This window comes from Mytilus galloprovincialis, chromosome 14 (genome assembly GCF_965363235.1).
Source record: "Mytilus galloprovincialis chromosome 14, xbMytGall1.hap1.1, whole genome shotgun sequence".
Classification (NCBI taxonomy): Eukaryota; Metazoa; Mollusca; class Bivalvia; order Mytilida; family Mytilidae; genus Mytilus; species Mytilus galloprovincialis.
The window spans coordinates 51,697,041-51,719,317 of NC_134851.1; the positions used below are offsets into that span (position 1 = coordinate 51,697,041).

Genomic DNA, 22,277 nt, shown 5'->3' on the forward strand with positions numbered 1-22,277 from the left:
CTTTACTTACTGTTGTATAATCAGAAATGTACTTAATTTCAGAAATGGGTACATAGAGAGATAACAAACTTCGAATATCTGATGCAATTAAACACAATAGCAGGTCGAACCTACAACGATCTTAGTCAGTATCCTGTGGTAAGTAAACACAATAGCAGGTCGAACCTACAACGATCTTAGTCAGTTTCCTGTGGTAAGTAAACACAATAGCAGGTCGAACCTACAACGATCTTAGTCAGTTTCCTGTGGTAAGTAAACACAATAGCAGGTCGAACCTACAACGACCTTAGTCAGTATCCTGTGGTAAGTAAACACAATAGCAGGTTGAACTTACAACGATCTTAGTCAGTATCCTGTGGTAAGTAAACACAATAGCAGGTCGAACCTACAACGATCTTAGTCAGTATCCAGTGGTAAGTAAACACAATAGCAGGTCGAACCTACAACAATCTTAGTCAGTTTCCTGTGGTAAGTAAACACAATAGCAGGTCGAACCTACAACGATCTTCGTCAGTTTCCTGATGCAATTAAACACAATAGCAGGTCGAACCTACAACGATCTTAGTCAGTATCCTGTGGTAAGTAAACACAATAGTAGGTCGAACCTACAACGATCTTAGTCAGTATCCTGTGGTAAGTAAACACAATTAGAGGTTGAACCTACAACGATCTTAGTCAGTTTCCTGTGGTAAGTAAACACAATAGCAGGTCGAACCTACAACGATCTTAGTCAGTATCCTGTGGTAAGTAAACACAATAGCAGGTTAAACCTACAACAATCTAAGTCAGTATCCTGTGGTAAGTAAACACAATAGCAGGTCGAACCTACAACGACCTTAGTCAGTATCCTGTGGTAAGTAAACACAATAGCAGGTCGAACCTACAACGATCTTAGTCAGTATCCTGTGGTAAGTAAACACAATAGCAGGTTAAACCTACAACAATCTAAGTCAGTATCCTGTGGTAAGTAAACACAATAGCAGGTCGAACCTACAACGATCTTAGTCAGTATCCAATCTAAGTCAGTATCCTGTGGTAAGTAAACACAATAGCAGGTCGAACCTACAACGATCTTAGTCAGTATCCTGTGGTAAGTAAACACAATAGCAGGTTGAACCTACAACGATCTTAGTCAGTATCCTGTGGTAAGTAAACACAATAGCAGGTTAAACCTACAACAATCTAAGTCAGTATCCTGTGGTAAGTAAACACAATAGCAGGTCGAACCTACAACGATCTTAGTCAGTATCCTGTGGTAAGTAAACACAATAGCAGGTTGAACCTACAACGATCTTAGTCAGTATCCTGTGGTAAGTAAACACAATAGTAGGTCGAACCTACAACGATCTTAGTCAGTATCCTGTGGTAAGTAAACACAATAGCAGGTTAAACCTACAACAATCTAAGTCAGTATCCTGTGGTAAGTAAACACAATAGCAGGTCGAACCTACAACGACCTTAGTCAGTATCCTGTGGTAAGTAAACACAATAGCAGGTCGAACCTACAACGACCTTAGTCAGTATCCTGTGGTAAGTAAACACAATAGCAGGTCGAACCTACAACGACCTTAGTCAGTATCCTGTGGTAAGTAAACACAATAGCAGGTCGAACCTACAACGACCTTAGTCAGTATCCTGTGGTAAGTAAACACAATAGCAGGTCGAACCTACAACGACCTTAGTCAGTATCCTGTGGTAAGTAAACACAATAGCAGGTCGAACCTACAACGATCTTAGTCAGTATCCTGTGGTAAGTAAACACAATAGCAGGTCGAACCTACAACGATCTTAGTCAGTATCCTGTGGTAAGTAAACACAATATTAGGTTGAACCTACAACGATCTTAGTCAGTATCCTGTACCTCACGGAAGCGTAATGGATGAACAAAATATATAGAAAAATTAAAGGCGACAATAATAATACATGTAAATCGCATAAATATTCAAAAGTTTCTGCGTAACTGGTTTTGGTTTATTCTTCAAAATGCTGCAAAGGGTAGTGTCTGGCCTGAATAAGAGCTGCTTGATGGTGAAAACATGCCCTTACTTTAAGATCGATTATGAATAATAATGATTTATGACACTCAAGAAATCTGAATACCAATAATTTGCCTTTCTGACGTTAAATTTTTAATTGGCATTTATCCGTTTCAGATCCGTTCATATTCCGTTTTATCCATTATATATCCGGTATAAGTCTGTTACACATTCGTTCAACATCCATTATATCAGTTAAATGTCCAGTAGAAGTCTGCTGGTGAATTTGTCTTCCAGACCTGAAACTGATGTATAACAGATGATCCGTTCTTAACATGCTCAAAATTTTCCAATGGACAAAACGGATGTTGACGGATAAAAAGTATGCTAAACAGACATGAAACTGATATGGACAGATGTTTAACAGATAAGAACGGACGTCTAACGAAAATGACCTGATTGAAAAAAAAATTATCCGTTGGAGCTATCCGTTAAGGTGTGATCAAGGCTTAACTTATCACTTATTGTTGTAGTATAAGCAAACAAGGATGAATTTGTCTTATACTTCATGAAAATGTATTTCCTAACTTGCTATTTAATTAAAATCAAATGTATAGTGAGTTACTCTGCCTGTTGTCATAGGTTTATTCAGGGAATAGTACACTCCTTTAGAAAGGAACATATATGATAGAATCCCAACATAGAATAAGGGCATTATGGTTTTAATCATAAACATTCAGAAAATAAGTGGAAATGTGCTTTTATACTTGGTACATATAAAATCAAATCAAAGTTTTATTTATTGTTGATACATATCACCTTATATATGTTAAATTCAATCTATAAGAAAAACTTGAAAGAGTAATCTACCCTTTTGACTAAACAGGAATATAAGGAATGGAGTGGTAAAAATCAATGAGTAAGCTACCCAACAACACAATACATGTATCTATTTTATGTTTCACCAATAAATGGGAAGGTTTAATGTATTTGTATTTTGTAAATTATGATGTACTAATAGTATTGCTAGGCAGGGTATTCTTTTGTGAGTTCACTCACATTTATAGTTTACACCAATTAACAAAAGAGACTAAAAAAAAATATAGAAAACAGAGTAACATTGTAAACTTCTAATGTTTCTTAGATGTTTTAATATTTTAGTTTCCATGGATAATAAGTGATTATGAGTCTGATACTTTAAATCTAAACAGTTGTACTGTATACAGAGATCTATCCAAACCAATTGGTGCTGTTAATCCTAAAAATGAAGAAATACTCAGAGAAAAGTAAGTACCTCAATGTAATCAATTAGAAATGTATTTGGTTTTTGACAAAATCAATATAATATTATCTTACAAAATTATAATCCACAATGCTTTTGTTTAAAAATGTGACTAGTGAATTCATTTAATAATAATGGCTTTAAATAGGCAATAAAACATGTGTAAGTAATCTTCTTGAAATGATAAATGATAAAATGCCTAATTATGAACTGATTGCAGTGAACAAACTAATAATTGTATTGGTCGCAATTGTAACTTTTTATGTCCTTTCTTGTTGTTCTAATTTAGTAAGTCTTGACTTCTGTCTGTACAACAGTAAGATTGAGGCTAAACCTAAAAATTATATTTAAAAACATCAGGCATTTCTTAAGTAAAACACTTACTTAGGAAAATTCCCTAAAGATAAACAAGAAATTTGCCATGTGTAGTTTATTGTTTTGAAATTCAATAGAAAAGCCCTGAGAAATACAATGACATGTATTTCTTAACGATTGATGACAGTGGTAAATAACAAACTTTTTTAACCACAAATTTGTTGAAAACTATTTTGAAATTTATGCTTGGAAAAAATGTTGAAATTTGATTTTCTTTTCAGATTTGAAACGTTTGAGGATCCCTCTGGAGTGATAGAGAAGTTCCATTATGGTACCCATTACTCTAATGCAGCAGGTGTCATGCACTATCTCCTCAGAATGGAACCTTTTACTGCTTTACATATAGAACTACAGGGGGACAGGTAATTATCATATAGAACTACAGGGGACAGGTAATTAACATATAGAACTACAGGGGGACAGGTAACGTACATATAGAACTATAGGGGGACAGGTGATTCACATATAGAACTACAGGGGGACAGGTGATTCACATATAGAACTACAGGGGGACAGGTAACTAACATATAGAACTACAGGGGGACAGGTGATTCACATATAGAACTACAGACGGACAGGTAATTCACATATAGAACTACAGGGGGACAGGTAACTAACATATAGAACTACAGGGGGACAGGTGATTCACATATAGAACTACAGGGGGACAGGTAATTCACAGATAGAACTACAGGGGGACAGGTAATTAACATATAGAACTACAGGGGGACAGGTAACGTACATATAGAACTACAGGGGGACAGGTGATTCACATATAGAACTACAGGGGGACAGGTGATTCACATATAGAACTACAGGGGGACAGGTGATTCACATATAGAACTACAGACGGACAGGTAATTCACATATAGAACTACAGGGGGACAGGTAACTAACATATAGAACTACAGGGGGACGGGTGATTCACATATAGAACTACAGGGGGACAGGTAATTCACATATAGAACTACAGGGGGACAGGTAATTAACATATAGAACTACAGGGGGACAGGTTATTCACATATAGAACTACAGACGGACAGGTGATTCACATATAGAACTGCAGGGGGACAGGTAACTAAGATATAGAACTACAGGGGGACAGGTAATTCACGTATAGAACTACAGGGGGACAGGTTATTCACATATAGAACTACAGATGGACAGGTGATTATCATATAGAACTACAGGGGGACAGGTAATTAACATATAGAACTACAGGGGGACAGGTTATTCACATATAGAACTACAGACGGACAGGTGATTATCATATAGAACTACAGGGGGACAGGTTATTCACATATAGAGCTACAGACGGACAGGTGATTCACATATAGAACTGCAGGGGGACAGGTAACTAACATATAGAACTACAGGGGGACAGGTAATTAACATATAGAACTACAGGGGGACAGGTTATTCACATATAGAACTACAGACGGACAGGTGATTATCATATAGAACTGCAGGGGGACAGGTAATTATTATATAGAACTACAGGGGGACAGGTTATTCACATATAGAACTACAGACAGACAGGTGATTATCCTATAGAACTACAGGGGGACAGATAATTCACATATAGAACTACAGGGGGACAGGTGATTTACATATAGAACTACAGGGGACAGGTAACTATCATATAGATCTACAGGGGGCAGGTGATTCACATATAGAACTACAGGGGGACAGGAAATTAACATATAGATCTACAGGGGACAGGTGATTCACATATAGAACTACAGGGGGACAGGTGATTCACATATAGAACTACAGGGGGACAAGTAATTATCATATAGATCTACAGGGGACAGGTAATTAACATATAGAACTACAGGGGACAGGTAATTAACATATAGAACTACAGGGGGACAGGTAATTAACATATAGAACTACAGGGGGACAGGTAACTAACATATAGAACTGCAGGGGGACAGGTAACTAACATATAGAACTACAGGGGGACAGGTAACTAACATATAGAACTGCAGGGGGACAGGTAACTAACATATAGAACTACAGGGGGACAGGTTATTATTATAATAATCACAGATATTTGTTATATCAAGCTCTTTTATCTCAAACTTTTATGTTATCCCAAAGACTATATTTTATTATCAACTCCTTGACCTTACGAATGTCTGATACATGTACTATTTACATTTATTTGAATGTTTTCAGATTTGATGTAACAGATAGACAGTTCCACTCAGTTCCTGGTACATATAAAATGTTGATGGAAAACCCAAACGATGTCAAGGAACTTATTCCTGAGTTCTTCTACTTACCTGAATTTCTAGTCAATGAGAATGGTAAATGTATATTGAGTATATAATGATTTAAAAATCTGAAGAAACTGATAATGTGTAATTCTAATGGATAATAAAAAGTCTTTAGAAACAACATCTGACTTTTATCCTGGCCTTATTTATGTCTATTATCTTGAAAACTATAATAGATAGACAATAATTGTATTGATCAAGATGCAATTTCTGCACAATTGTCTTTTTTATTTGAAATCATTTATTTACCTTTTATAGCAAGTTTTTCCTTGAAATGACAATTTTTATCAATTGAAGAATTTTTGAAAATGTTTTAATCACTAAACCAAACTTGCAAATCAAGGATCCTGACATTTTGTAACAGATTTTGGCCATTTGTAGGGTTCATTTTTTGTTTAAACTGTCAAATTCTTACTGTAAGTCACTATGTAAAGAAACTTTATTTAAGAAATAATTATACCCCCGCTTTAAAAAAGGGGGGGTATACTGTTTTACCTCTGTCTGTCCGTCAGTCAGTCCGTCCCATGAAACTTTCGTCACATTTTTCTCAGGAACTACACATCCACCCTTTCTGTAATTTGGTATCAACATTTATATATGTCAGCCATACCGTGTGATGCGTTTTCAGATTCATCACTTGACAACTTCCTGTTTACCGAACACTTGTCTGATTTTACACATGATAGCCAAGTTGAAAATTTTCGTCACATTTTTCTCAGGAACTACAATACAAGGATTTCTGAAATTTGGTTTCAGGATTTATATAAGTCAGCTATACCGTGTGATGGGTTTTCAGATTCATCACTCGACAACTTCCTGTTTACGGAACACTTGTATGATTTTACACATGATAACCAAGTTAAAAATTTTCGTCACATTTTTCTCAGGAACTACAATACAAGGATTTCTGAAATTTGGTTTCAGGATTTTTATAAGTCAGCTATACTGTGTGATGCGTTTTCAGATTCATCACTCGACAACTTCCTGTTTACCGAACACTTGCATATTTTTACACTATTAATATTATCCACTTGCGGCGGGGGTATCATCAGTGAGCAGTAGCTCGCAGTTTCACTTGTTGATGCAAGCTATACTTTATTGTAGTTTTAACATGGGTAGGCATTATATTTGTGATTATTTTTGCCTGAGCGATAGTGAGGCAAAAAGTGTTTGGTCAAAGTGGTTTTTGATGAAGTTGAAGTCCAGTCAACTTGAAACTTAGTACACATGTTCCCTGTGATATGATCTTTCTAATTTTAATGCCAAATTAGAGTTTTTATTCCAATTTCATGGTCCACTAAACATAAAAAAAGATAGTGCAGATGGGGCACCTGTGTACTATGGACACATTCTTGTTTGAGTAATATTATTACATTTTCTTAATAGGATTTGACCTTGGTAAACTTCAGATCACAAGAGAGCAAGTCAATGATGTTAAGCTGCCAAAGTGGGCGGAGTCTCCTGAAGATTTTGTACATAAAAATATGTTAGCCTTGGTAAGTAAGGTGAAATGATCAGTAAACATGAATCCTTTAACACAAATTAAAACTTTATAATTAGTTATCAAGGGTACCAGGATTATAATTTAGTACGCCAGACGGGCGTTTCGTCTACATAAGACTCATCAGTGACGCTCAAATCAAAATATTTATAAAGCCAAACAAGTACAAGGTTGAAGAGCATTATAAATAACAAATATCCAGTTAAATGAGTTTCCAGGTTAGTAAGGGATCATAGATTAATTCTTAAGAGGAAGCTCCGAGCATGCATGGACAATACTCGGAGCTTTTTCAGTAGGCTCTTCTCTGCAGTTTTGTGAAAATAATTATCATGATCCATTAAGATGTCAATCAAATCTACACCACTTCTATGATAAGGAAAGTAGAGCATTATAGAGGAAGCTCAATTAACACCTGTGTAAACATCTAATCTATTCAAATACATTTTGCATGAAATTTTACAAAACTTTAGAATAGATTAGAAATTCTTCAGCAGTACTGTGTAATGCTTGGAAAGAAATCTCAAGTCCCCACAAAAAGTGAAAGTCCAAAAAGCAAACAAACAAAATCCAAACAAAGCCATGGCAAGACACCACTGCAAAATATTTAACCCTTCGAAAATATTCACTTTAGAAAAAAAAAAATCAAAAAACGGTTTTAATAATACAGGTAAATCTTGAGGTTTATACAAATGTAGTAAGAAGTGAAAATTTGGAAGATATTCCAAATAATCAAAGCTGGTATATAGACAAGATCCATATAAATATAAAATAACAAAAAAGCATTACAAACAGTATCAACAGGTCGAATCAACAAGAAAATACGATTTGAGAGTACTCGCAGTTACTGACAGCTAGTTAAAAGCCAAACTTTACTGAGTTTGTTCATAAACTGAGATTCATAGCAATATAGAAATAAATCTGCTATTAAAGGGGCACAGTTAGTGCCCATAGGAATACCTACTACCTGACATTACACTTTATAAATTTAGTTTTTAAGAATTTTTTATGTTATTTCATTAAGTGAAATTAAGTATTTATCCAACTTCAGATGAGTATAGAGAGGTTACTTTGAAAATAATGACAAATATATTACTTTTATAAACTATCTTATACATCTTCGAAAAACTAAGTATATTTACAACTATTTAAGGAACATATGTAATTGTTTTTGATAAAGATTTCAAATTATAAATAACTTCAAGTCTTAATTTAATCACAAGGTTCCATCCATTTATATTTGTTCATCTCTAAGATTTTGAAGGAAAATGTTATTTTAACAGCCCCAAGAGACCAATCTTTGACCAAGAAGTGTGGCATTAGAAAGGCAATTAGTGTTTCAGGAGGATTTAAATAGTTTTATACTGCATGGGGAAAATAACCAGATGCGAAAATTTGTTAAACTTGTAAAAACTGTATGAATGGACACCTATAGAAAAAATATTAACAGAAGTTACTTATTCATAATATATAAGTAATATTTGAAACAACCTTCCTCGTAAGAATAAATCTATGATCCCTGAAGACACCTAACCTCATAGGACTTTCTAGAAACACACTTCTGATTCTCTGAATGCAAGTTTCATCTCTTGTTTGAGAGTGGGAGGAACTTAGCAAACAGTTTTACTTAATTTACAAACATTTTCTGCTTGATAGTGTGTTGTGAATCTTGCTCTTTGGATATCTTTAAAAAGGGGGTTGGGGTATCAATTGCAAGTTATTGGTATTATCACTTCAACTTATTTATTTACTATTTCTGTGTCCTAAGTGAAGATTACTGTGACGTTTCAACATAACCCTAAAAAAAGTACAAATATTATTAAAAAAAAACAAAAAAAAAATTGTCTTTTTGTAGCCTCCTACAATGCAGTGTAGGGGGATATAGAAATACCAGATGTGTCCTGTTCATTTTTGTAAGCACTCTCGATTTTCAAAGGTTTATATCAACAATGACCTAGAAGAGTATAGATCAACTATTTTTAAAAGTGTTATTTCCCTTGGAAAAAGATTTTGTATATAAATCCTACACAGTTAACCCTCTAGAGTCTATGATATTTATGCTTTTAAATAAAAACTGTTGCTATTGAATTCTTGATAAATCTATCAAACTGTTCCAATTAAAAAGGATAAAAAAGTAATTAAAAGAATGAAGTTTAACATTTTGTCTTGTTTTGTACAATATTTGGTGATTTAATATTATCCAAAACTTTTGTAGGAATCAGAGTATGTCTCAGAAAACCTCCAGAATTGGATTGACCTGATATTTGGTTACAAACAGAAAGGTCCAGCGGCTGCAGAAGCTTTAAATGTTTTCTATTACTGTACATATGAAGGTATGTTTTACTGTATTGTCTAGTTCTGTGGATATCTAAGTAGGTTTTACTGTATTGTCTAGTTATGTGGATATCTAAGTAGTTTTTACTGTTTCCTTTAAAATTTGCTTTTGTAAATTAATTATTACTTGAATTACAATGAAATCCTTGGGTTTATCTGTTGTCAGTTAGTGTGATCACCAGTCTAAAGGCTGGTCTAAAAGGTTTGACTCCTAGATAATATTTTAAGAAGATGTGGTGGTTTCTGGTTGATTCAGAGTACAATAGAATGTGATTAATATGTTCATTGAAGTGAAGGATAGCAGCTGAACTTGATACTTTTGCTTGAATACATATTTAGGTAAATCAGCTTATTTTTGTTTTTATTTCACATAAGAAAATTAATTTATTTTTTGCTTTCATGTATATTTGGTCATTGTAGTTCGTCTTGGCTTTAAAATCATATAGACTCTTATCCTTTTAAAACAGAAATCTTTGCACATTGTACCTTTTTAATTTCAAATTAAGAAAATAAAATATATCCAAAACTTTTTTTTTTATAAAATATATGATAATAATCAAGTTTAATCAGTAATTATTCCCACAGAAGAGCAAGTCATATCAAAATTATTGATTTAAAACATTATTTTAATTATGAAGCATCTATTGAAATATATCTTTTTATTATTATTATTCAAGTTTCCCCTATCTTTTAACAAAATTCTAAGAATGAAGACAGTACAAACCTAAATTTTTCATTTCTATTTTCAATTCTTTAATTGCTGAATCTTTACATTATGATATATATAATGTAATTTCAAGATATTATACATTCTAACTTTAATGTTTTATAGTATTATAAATTCTTAAATGAATAAAAAAAATATCAATTTCAATTCTAATTCAATTTGTAAACCAATCGAAATCTTGTGTTTCAATATATATATACTGTATAATACTTTCATCAATTTTTTTTAAATACTATTAGCATGTAAACATTATTTTAAAATCAATAAGCACTGCCACCCTATTCCTTTTTAATTGATTTATTAATTAGTTTCATTTATTGAAATAATCATTTATTTTGTTGAAAATTGACAACTTGACCTTCCTCTACCCTCTTACATTGATTCCTTCCCTAAAACAATATCATAAATGATTTAAATACGAAAATTCAAAAAAATTCTATCAAATAAACTGTTCAGATAAGAATGTTTGACCAAGGTTACGTGCTGCTATCAAATGTTTACACATGTGATAAATTGACCACATGTGATTGGTCATTTAACTGATGATTGACAGGAGAGTGGAAAGGTGTATTATGTATGCTTCCAGTATTCAACTGGACTTCTTTATATAAAAGTTATCATTCCTAATGTTTCATTTATTAACAAGACTTAACTGTAGCTAAAGATACACTTATTTACTCAGTAAGTTTAGTCTAGGATTTACAAAGGTTTGTCTTATATTTTGACAAGGTAAATAGGGTGAAGCCAAATAGATGAATTTCTATTGTATGGATGAGAAAAAGTCATAAACTCTCACAGGTCAACTCTCAAGAATAAAAGAGTTTTTCTAGGTTAAATATACCCCTGTACTACAAACCCAGATGGAATTGATATCCGGCTGATATCAGAAAATTTCCAGTGGCTTTAAACATTTTAATTTGATAAAATATAGCTATATGTTTTAATGGATTATGTATACTTGGCTATAAATAAAATAATAATTTACTGATGTTTATTTGCCAGGTGCTGTAGACTTAGATGCCATTACAAATGAACATGACAGAAAGGCTTTAGAGGGAATGATTAATAACTTTGGACAGACACCAACACAGTTAATGAAGGTACAATCAGTGGTATTAATTCCTATCATTTTAATCAAGTGCCTCACTTGGATCTAAGGTGGACAATCAGTGGTGTTAACAGGGGTGTGGAAATGCTATGCCCGACTCGCCTGACTCGTACATTTTATCACCCGTACAAGTAATTATTTTTGTCTTGGTTGCCCGTGGACAAGTGAAATAATATACAAGACAAAGTTCAAATTCAGCAAAAATATAGGATTAATTTCAAAACGTATAAAGATGTTTCATTTATGTAAAAGAAACCAATAATCCACGAGTAAAAACATCAATGTTCATGACGATAAATATTACATATTACATATTACAAATACTCCGGAAATAGATCGATTACCAAAATGAGGAAATAAGTATGCAAAACCCAGTCGCGTAATATTTTATTGGCTTTGTCCATTGACCCGGGATCGTCGATTATGAATAGAATAGAATAGAGTATCTTTTATTTCCGTAAGAGGTACCCTCAAGGGACATAGCGCATATACATATATGACAATATAAAATTTACAAATACAATAAAGCAGAACAACAAAACAGTATGCTAGTAGACATTATAAATGTACAAGGGACAAGTGCTCACAACAAATATTTCCACACCCCTGTATTAATTCTTATCATTTTAATCAAGTGCCTCACTTGGATCTAAGGTGGACAATCAGTGGTATTAATTCTTATCATTTTAATCAAGTGCCTCACTTGGATCTAAGGTGGACAATCAGTGGTATTAATTCTTATCATTTTAATCAAGTGCCTCACTTGGATCTAAGGTGGACAATCAGTGGTATTAATTCTTATCATTTTAATCAAGTGCCTCACTTGGATCTAAGGTGGACAATCAGTGGTATTAATTCTTATCATTTTAATCAATGACTGAGGAAAAACTATCAGCTATGTCACAATGTGTGAGGAGATGTTCTCAAGCTCACATTCATTAAGGGTTAAAACTGTCTAAAGAAGGGGAGGAAATATAATAATAGAACAATAAACAGACTACTTGGTTTCCAATGTTTATAATGTTGTAGACTTTCAGCTTCTCTCCACAATTTAGAGCTTTTTTTGCTCGTTTGCATCACTCACTTGCCATAAATGTTCCTATCGTGACTCTCTACTGATATTTATAATATCAATCTATAAAAAAACTAACAATCTATACTTATCAGCGATGGATCCAGGTGGGGAGGGGGAGGGGGTTGGAACCCTCCCTTATCTTTTGACAATCAATGCATTTGAATTGGGACATATGGTTGGAACCCCCCTTTTTAAAACAGCTGGATCTGCCCCTGCTTATCAGTCCAATTCTGAAAATCCTATGGCAATGTACCAAGGGTATATTAATGCTCTCCTACTGGACACCAATTTTTATGTCCCATTTATGGGCATTATGTTTTCTGGTCTGTGTGTCCATTTGTCCCAATTTTTCAGTCCACTGAACATAGAAAATGATAGTGCTGATGGAGGCATCCATGTACTATGGACACATTCTTGTTGAACATGCTCTCATACTGTCTGGCAATGTTTTCATCACACATTGCTTTGTTTTGTTATGTTAAATAAATTAGGACCAGTCACAACTTTTCCTTTATATGAGGTTTTTTAAAAACCAAAGTTTATGACCTTATTGATATGTTTTTACAGGAGCCTCATCCAAGAAGAATGACACTAGATGAAATAGTAGCTAGATCTATAAAGATTGATAGGCCATTAAGTATTTTTCAGTTCATCAACAATCTAAAGGTGTATTTTGTGACAGTGAGTAATACTGGATGTTCCTAAAATTGATTGGTAGAAAATAAACTTTATATTTACTTTCTTTCTTTTTTATTGATCAATATTTCCATATACCGGTAGATGTTATAAGAACTGTCTAAATTATGATAGGGACTCTTAATGAGAAGAAGAAAGCTTTGATGAAATTAAAGTAAACAAAAAGCTTATAATGTGTGTCATATATTTACATATCATTTATACTTAACATTTTTTTCACTGCCAATAAATGTGAAAATCATACTATAAATTTGCTTTAGATAACCCAGGATACAGATCCCTTAGCCTATGTGACTGTCCCAAGAAGTCAAGCTAGGTCCATTATACAGCATGGGATGCCAGATTCTATGGTAAAGTCAAATAAATGGATTTTTTTTTTCATACTTCCCAACAAATTGTAAATTCAGAGTTTTTGATATGGCAAAGCTTATAACGAAAGCCAATGAAACATAGGTCTGCTGATGTAGAGGTTTAATTACAAGGCATTGAAAATATCTGTTATTAAGTAAGAGGCAAGAAGAATCACAATAATTATGAACAGCGAGGAAAATTCAAAACTGAAAGTCCCCTATTAAATAACACAATTATCATATGTTGATTTTCATTGTCTATAAGTGTGGACAGTGTAGTATTAGCAAATATGTCTTTCCAATTTTTTCTTCATCTTTTATGCCTCAAAAAGCAAGAAATAGTACTAAAAAAATATCGAGTGATGAATTAATCAGTTTGCTACATTTTCTTTCTTCAAGACAAGTTACAGTTCAAGTTTGATTTTTGTTCTGGTTTAATGATTTTGTGCAGAGTTATGGTCCTTGGACTTTGAAAATCCACTGAAATAATAAATTTTCTGCATTTACTTTCTTTATGCTTGAAGTTAATGATTTAAAAATAGGTATATACTTTTATCGTGACAAGTTGCATATCAATTAGAATTTTGTTCCTGATGATTTTATGCAAAGTTTTGGTCAATGGACTTACAAAATTTACTTAGGTATTCAGTTTTCAACATTTTTTTTTTGTTATGCTTGAAGATATTGACTAGATATTTGTTATATAGTTTACACTATAACAAGTTATAGATCAAGTTAAAATTTGTTCCAATACAATGAAATTTTAACTGGGAGGGGATTATGGATTGCCATGCAATACTCACAGAATGCTTGATAACTTTAAATTCTCATTGACAGCTTGTTTATGATCTAAATAGAATATTTCTGGTAAAAATATATATGAAATAAAAATCCCTCAAACTGTTAAATTCTTTCAACAATAATTGTATTCTGATATTTCATTTATTTTTTATTTAGGTAACAGTTTCAGAAGATGGAAAGATCTTTGTATTCTGATAATTCCTTTATTTTTTATTTTTTATTTAGGTAACAGTTTCAGAAGATGGAAAGATTGGTATGCACGGATGGTTACCATATGACAAAACCATTTCTAATTATTTCCTGTTTGAGAAAGACCCTTCAATTACCACAAACAAGTTAGTTTTTAGTTAAGACAGAATACAAAAGCATGTATTTTTTTATTGGATGTTTGGTTAATGCATCTTGGATTACAAATTATTTTTGAATTAATAAAAAAATGTGATATCCAGGAAAAAGTAAAATAACAAAATCACCAAACTCTAAGGAAAATTCAAAACAGAAAGTTCAAAGTCCAAAGGTCAAACTTGTTTAATGAATGGAAAACAATGCCATATTCTTGACTTGGTACTGGATCATCTTTTGTAGGAAAATATAGCAATGATAGTCCAAACATTATTACATCCTGAATCAACAGTTACTGAATGATCTGTTCAAAACATTGATTGTTAACACACACATGCACAGTAGTTAAGTCGTGTTGAGTACTGAAAAGTGTATTTAATATGCCTATCTGTAGTGATGCAAAGAGGATTTGACTTGGATGCAAGGCTATATTTTTAGTTTTCTATGACAATTATCACTATCAAGGGAAATAATATGGAAAGAAAATTGATTGAATTTCAAGTTTGTTAATGATCATTTCATTTGCACCTGAAAGTTTTAATAGGTATTTGTTGACTGAAAATCAACAAATTAATAAATGAATACATGTTTCTAGTTAGTGGTCTTTCCCATATTAGGTGAAAATATGAAATTATTATGCATTTGGCAGCAAAGATTGCATTCCTGTTTTTATACGAGTGCCAAAAAAATTGCGTTTGTATATTGATTTGTCTTCGTCGTTTGCACTTAGTTTCTGGACAATAACTTTAGTTTAAGTGAATTGATCTCTATGAAATTTAAACACAAGGTTTGAAACCACAAAAGGAAGGTTGGGATAGATTTTTGGGGTTATGGTCCCAACAGTTTAGGAATGAATAACTTAAAAAGGGATCCAAATAAGACAATAACTTGTGTGTAAGTGTATGGATCTTTCTGAAATTGTACTTCAAGGCTCCATACCAAAAAAAGTAAGTTTGGGATTGATTTTGGGGGTTATGGCCCTAAATGTTTAGGAATTAGGGGCCAAAAATAATACTCTTCTAATACTTTGTATAAATTGCTTATTTCTTGACCAATTTTAATGGGGTTTTATCCTTGAATTCTTAGGGTCCTTTAATATGCTGAATCTAACTGTGTATTAAGTTTTTGGATTTTGGGCCTTGTTTTTAAATTGTTCAACATTGAGGTCCAAAGAGTCCAAAATTAAACTTTGTTTGATTTCATCAAAAATTGAATTGTTGGGGTTCTTTTTGGGGTTTGATATGCTGAATCTAACCATGTATTTAGATTTTGGATATTGGACCATAATAGGTAAATGTCCAATTTGAAAATTTGAAATTCTTAGACCACATTCATTCTTTGTCAGAAACCTATGCTGTGTCAAATATTTAATCACAATCCAATTTCAGAGCTGTATCAAGCTTGAATGTTGTGTCCATACTTGCCCCAACTGTTAAGGAAGACCTCTATGGTGGTATCAAACTGCGCCCTGCAAAGCATTTTATTATCTATGTTGCAGATGTTACGTATGGCGTGATAACCAAGTGACAGGTCTCTTAATATTATCCATATTTTTCAGGTGTAAAAGAAGGCTAAATGTACCATTTGCTCCTGGGGTTAAAGTTGAGCCTAAATTGTTTGTTGTATCCCATGATGCCAAGTTATTGATTAGTGGAGGCCACTGGGATAACAGTCTACAAGTTTATCATCTTGGGAAGGTGAAGAAGATAAACCATATTGTCAGACATATTGGTACGTTTTCTTAAAAACACTATGTCAAAGTTGAATGTCAGGGGTAAAAATCCTTTTAGTCAAAATGCTTACTACATTTATTGGAGTGTGTAGGAAAAAACAAGATCTTTGGTAACATTGCTTGATATTTAAGCTACCTCACTTACTGTTTTATTTAACAAGGAATTAATCATTAGACAAAGAGTCAATAAGAAAAGTAGGAACAGTACTGTCGTTTACATCTGGTCTCTTGGATAAAACACAATAATGGAAACAGAAAGGTTTCACTTGGGTGAAGTACAGCTCAACACAATAGAATAACTAACTATCATACTGGATAAGTAGTGATTCAAATTTTGGAACACTTTTAAAAAGTTATGAAAAACAAACAAGATTATTTGTATTCTAATTTGTATCTGGTTAAGTTTATCAGTGCTTGTTACATACACTGCAGGTAAAAAACTTAAACTCCAGAAATTGATTTATTCATAGCTAAAAAAAAAAAGTCTATTTTAACTGTTATGATTATTCATATACAACTTACAGGGGAAAAGTTATATCTTTTACATTCTGCAAAAATATACTTTCTTGTTAAAAGAAGAATAGGTTTATTGTAAGAATGTAACAACATTATCAAGAATAGGCCATTTAAATATCAAGAGTTAACCTATATACAGTCGACTCTCGTTATCTCGAAGTCAGCCGGACCAGAGAAACATTTCGAGATATACATAGTTCGACTCAAACGAAAACCGGAAGTTTGACAGAACAAGGGACACAACTCTAGCTTAGCTTGGTAAAGCTAAAATAAATCCGGGTGAATATGTGAAGGGGATCGATATTCTGGTATCAGATCGATGTATTTGTATGTCATGGTCTTTCATTATTATAACAACATTATTTTTATTTATTCAATTGTTTCAGTTACAACTTTTTCCTATGGCTTTAATCCGAGTGAGTAATTTCCAATTGAAAGTTCCGTAATTTAGGCCGTTATAGTTGACAAAATTGTTTATTCTCGGATACAAGAGACTTTAGAAAATTTAGATTCCTCTTCATTTTGTTTTATCTCACTCATTCTTTTCCAAAAAAAAATACAACAAGATCAAAGACGCCGATTGAGTAGTTTTTAGGTGATCATCTACGGAAGTCATAATCCTTACTTTATACACACCCAAGCTCATTAGTGTAAATCACAATTAATTGTTTTGTAAACATTTTTAATACTTTTTCATGAACATTAACAATGCATCACTAAATTACACTAATTATTTATAAAAGGTAAACACTCGTGGAAATAGCATGTCATAAATCAATACAGTGGTCAGTGACTGGAAATTTAATTACACGTGTATTGTCAGATTAACTCTTCAATCCATTTAAATGCCGGAGGTCATGTTTTGACATGTGTATATTAGTTCGAGATAAATAATGAATTTTTAATGCTTTTGTTAACCTTGGGATCGTAAATTTAGTTTGACTCAACCGAAATTTCGACTCATCCAATTTCGACTCATCAGGAGTCGAATTACATACATTTATATGGAACAAAGTTCGGGACCACGTGAAAACTTCGACTCATCCGAAATTTCGAGTCAACCGAGTTCGAGACAACGAGAGTTAACTGTATAAAGCTATTATTTATGGCAGTATAATCACACACTTTTCGCTCTCTGGGCCCAAATATTCCATCATTTGGCTTTGATCACCTGTCATTGTCTGTGGTTTTTGTCTGTCATTGGCCAAATTGAGTATCTGATTTTTAGGTCATTGCCCCTGAATTGATGATTTTAAGGAAATTCTGCAGTTTTGGGTTATTATCTTGAATTTCATTATAGATAAAGATAAACTGTAACCAAAAAAATGTTCAGCAAAGTAAGTTTATATGACCAAAATTATCAATTCACCAATGAGCAGATTCTCTATTTATTTACTAATATCTTGGTAACTATAACAGATATGTATAGTAGTAGTAAAGGGCAAAGATGTTAAACAGTACAAGATCTACAAACATGTCAAATGACTGAAACCATTATACTAATAGAGGACTACTTCTGGAAGGGTTGCAATTGAATAAAATAAAATGTAAAAATAAGCAACAGGATTGATTGCAATAAATGTTAAAATTCAATAAAATGGCATATTTTAATAGGTGAGTGATTAATACTCTTATGAGCCTCCTAAATTATATGGGGATGAAGTCCCCTATTACATGAGAAAAATCAATAAAAAAAAATTTTTTAAATAATGGGAAACCCAAAATTTCCATTGTACTAATGAACTCAAAATTGTTAAAACTTTTTTTTGTTGTGTATTGAATTCCCGCATTTGCACAGAACGCAGAAATCTACTTCCTCCTTCCGGTCTTGTTGTTGTGAGACTTTGAGTAGTCTAGTAAAAAATAGGAACTCAAGGAACTTAATACCCATATTTCATTTTAATAATGTTTTGTCTTTGATATGAATTAACGTTACCTGATGCATTGCGTTTCTTTCTTTACATTGAAAAATGAAGTCATAACTTTAATAACGTCACAAGTAAAACCCCTATAACAGAACCAAAATCAGAAACGTTACGGTATTTCCGTTTCTTTTTTAACAGATTTTGAAGTTACAAAAAAATAATTCATACAGACTTCGTCCCCTTTCACTGGTAATGCCTGCCTTATATTAGCCCTTAAAGCAATGGATAATGTGGAAGAAAAGATTGTTTTATGTTTTTATATTTCAGACATTGTAACTTGTGTGGCATTAGACTACTGTGGCAGCCATCTTGTAACTGGGTCACGTGACACAACATGTATTATTTGGCAAATACAGCAACAGGTATTACAGTTGTTTATATTATTTGATATTAACTCCAGAAAAAATATATCAGACATCCATAATGAGGACGAAGTTTATTGCTGCTAGGGATTCACAAATGAAACCTTCATTCCTATTACACCACTTCCCAGGTTAGGGGGATCATTTAGCGCTCACAGACTTGTTAAAACCAGCAACATTTTTTATTTTCATGTCATTAAGCCTGTAGTACACTTTTGTCATTGGCTTATGTCTGTCATATTTGTATTTTTCGTAAATTGTTTTGTTATTTCTCGTTTGAATTGTGTCACATTTTTCATGCCTTTTATAGCTGACTGTACATTAAAGCTAAATTTACCTAGTTTTTGTCGAGCCTGCAACCTTTGTTGCAGAAAGCTCGACATAGGGATAGTGATCCGGCGGCGGCTACAGCAGCGGCTACGGCGGCGGCGTTAGCTCACTTCTTAAAAGCTTTATATTTTAGAAGGTGGAAGACCTGGATGCTTCATACTTTGTATATAGATGCTTCATTTTAAGAAGTTTCCGTCAGTCACATGTCCAATGTCCTTGACCTCATTTTCATGGTTCAGTGACCACTTGAAAAAAAAGTTCAAATTTTTTGTAATGTTGAGTTCTCTCTTATTATAAGTAATAGGATAACTATATTTGATATGTGCGTACCTTGCAAGGTCCTCATGTCTGTCAGACAGTTTTCACTTGACCTTGACCTCATTTCATGGATCAGTGAACAAGGTTAAGTTTTGGTGGTCAAGTCCATATCTCAGATACTATAAGCAAATAGGGCTAGTATATTCGGTGTATGGAAGGACTGTAAGGTGTACATGTCCAACTGGCAGGTGTCATCTGACCTTGACCTCATTTTCATGGTTCAGTGGTTATAGTTAAATTTTTGTGTTTTGGTCTGTTTTTCTCATACCATATGCAATAGGTCTACTATATTTGTTGTATGGAATGATTGTTAAGTGTACATGTCTAGCGGGCAGATGTCATGTGACCTTGACCTCATTTTCATGGTTCAGTGGTCAAAGTTAAGTTTTTGAGTTTTGGTCTTTTTATCTAATGCTATATGCCATAGGTCAACTATATTTGGTGTATGGAAATATTTTATGATCTTTATGTCAGTCGAGCAGGTTTTATTTAACCGTGACCTCATTTTCACGGTTCATTGCACAGTGTTAATTTTTTGTGTTTTGGTCTATTTTTCTTAAACTATAAGTAATGTGTCAACTATATATGTTGAATAGAAGCATTGTTAGCTGTACTTGTCTGCCTGGCATGGTTCATCTGACCTGGATCTCTTTTTCAAGGTTCATTGGTCTTTGTTTAGTTATCTTGGTTAATGTTAAGTTTATGTGACAGTTGTAATAAAGCTTAGCTTTATACTTAGGACTATCAACATAATATCAATGATTAGTTTAGAAGGCGAGACATTTCAGCGTGTGCACTCTTGTATAATCATTTGTAGGCAACTGCTCCTTTCACATCCATTTATAATTTGGTACATATATATATGTTATAAAATGGAAAGGAATACATGTATAGAAAATATGCCAGTAATGTGACTTGACTATCCTTATATGCATGCTTCACAATTTTAATTTTCTGAATTTTCTGTAAGAAATTAGTTGTAACTCTGCACTTAATTCTGTTATTTGTTAATGAAACAAAAAAATACTTGGGTAGCCTAGGGAATGCCATCAAGCCATAAGGAGATTATTTATATTTCTCAGGGAAAGAAACATGTCCTACACTAGTAAGGCAGATTGCAACAAGGTCAAACTTGACTTTAAATATTTTTTATTTAATTCAAACATGAATAATTCAGTTTCAATTTGGTTTTATATTTTTATTTTGGGGTGGGGGTGGGGGAGAGGGATTCATTTGTAAGTATATCGTTTGATTCATATATCAAAGCTTTACCAATATTTGGTGGAAAGACCCCTGTTTTGAGGTTATTGGTGGAAAGATCCCTGTTTTGAGGTTATTGGTTGAAAGACCCCTGTTTTGAGGTTATTGGTTGAAAGACCCCTGTTTTGAGGTTATTGGTGGAAAGACCCCTGTTTTGAGGTTATTGGTGGAAAGACCCCTGTTTTGAGGTTATTGGTTGAAAGACCCCTGTTTTGAGGTTATTGGTGGAAAGACCCCTGTTTTGAGGTTATTGGTGGAAAGACCCCTGTTTTGAGGTTATTGGTGGACCCTGTTTTGAGGTTATTGGTGGACAGACCCCTGTTTTGAGGTTATTGGTGGAAAGACCCCTGTTTTGAGGTTATTGGTGGAAAGATCCCTGTTTTGAGGTTATTGGTGGAAAGATCCCTGTTTTGAGGTTATTGGTGGAAAGACCCCTGTTTTGAGGTTATTGGTGGAAAGACCCCTGTTTTGAGGTTATTGGTGGAAAGATCCCTGTTTTGAGTTTATTGGTGGAAAGACCCCTGTTTTGAGGTTATTGGTGGAAAGATCCCTGTTTTGAGGTTATTGGTGGGAAAGATCCTTGTTTTGAGGTTATTGGTCGAAAGACCCCTGTTTTGAAGTTATTGGTGGAAAGACCCCTGTTTTGAGGTTATTGGTGGAAAGATCCCTGTTTTGAGGTTATTGGTGGAAAGACCCCTGTTTTGAAGTTATTGGTGGAAAGACCCCTGTTTTGAGGTTATTGGTGGAAAGATCCCTGTTTTGAGGTTATTGGTGGAAAGGCCCCTGTTTTGAGGTTATTGGTGGAAAGATCAATGTCACAGCAACACCAAACCAAATCTTTGACATTTAATGTCAATATTTGAGAAAGTTGTTGGATAGATGTTTAACTAATTATAAGGTATTATTTATTGACAGGGTGGATTCAGTGTTAACATTAACAACAGACTTATTATAAGGTATTATTTATTGACAGGGTGGATTCAGTGTT

The 22,277-nt window shown here is 33.3% G+C and overlaps 1 protein-coding gene across 6 annotated transcripts in view; it reads left to right on the forward strand.

The window, feature by feature from the left end:
* The window catches only part of LOC143058336 (neurobeachin-like protein 1), a 133,139-nt gene that overhangs the window by 93,494 nt on the left and 17,368 nt on the right, over positions 1-22,277 (forward strand). For 5 of the 6 annotated variants that reach the window (XM_076231809.1, XM_076231811.1, XM_076231810.1 and 2 more), the window contains 12 exons: positions 43-138; positions 3,138-3,262; positions 3,855-3,995; positions 5,815-5,945; positions 7,302-7,411; positions 9,629-9,746; positions 11,477-11,574; positions 13,225-13,338; positions 13,614-13,703; positions 14,730-14,839; positions 16,405-16,577; positions 19,287-19,381. In XM_076231809.1, coding sequence (XP_076087924.1) covers positions 43-138; positions 3,138-3,262; positions 3,855-3,995; positions 5,815-5,945; positions 7,302-7,411; positions 9,629-9,746; positions 11,477-11,574; positions 13,225-13,338; positions 13,614-13,703; positions 14,730-14,839; positions 16,405-16,577; positions 19,287-19,381 — 1,401 coding nt within the window. Of the gene's footprint in view, positions 1-42; positions 139-268; positions 304-3,137; positions 3,263-3,854; positions 3,996-5,814; positions 5,946-7,301; positions 7,412-9,628; positions 9,747-11,476; positions 11,575-13,224; positions 13,339-13,613; positions 13,704-14,729; positions 14,840-16,404; positions 16,578-19,286; positions 19,382-22,277 lie in introns of all 6 variants that reach the window. The other variant, XM_076231812.1, reaches the window with a different exon arrangement.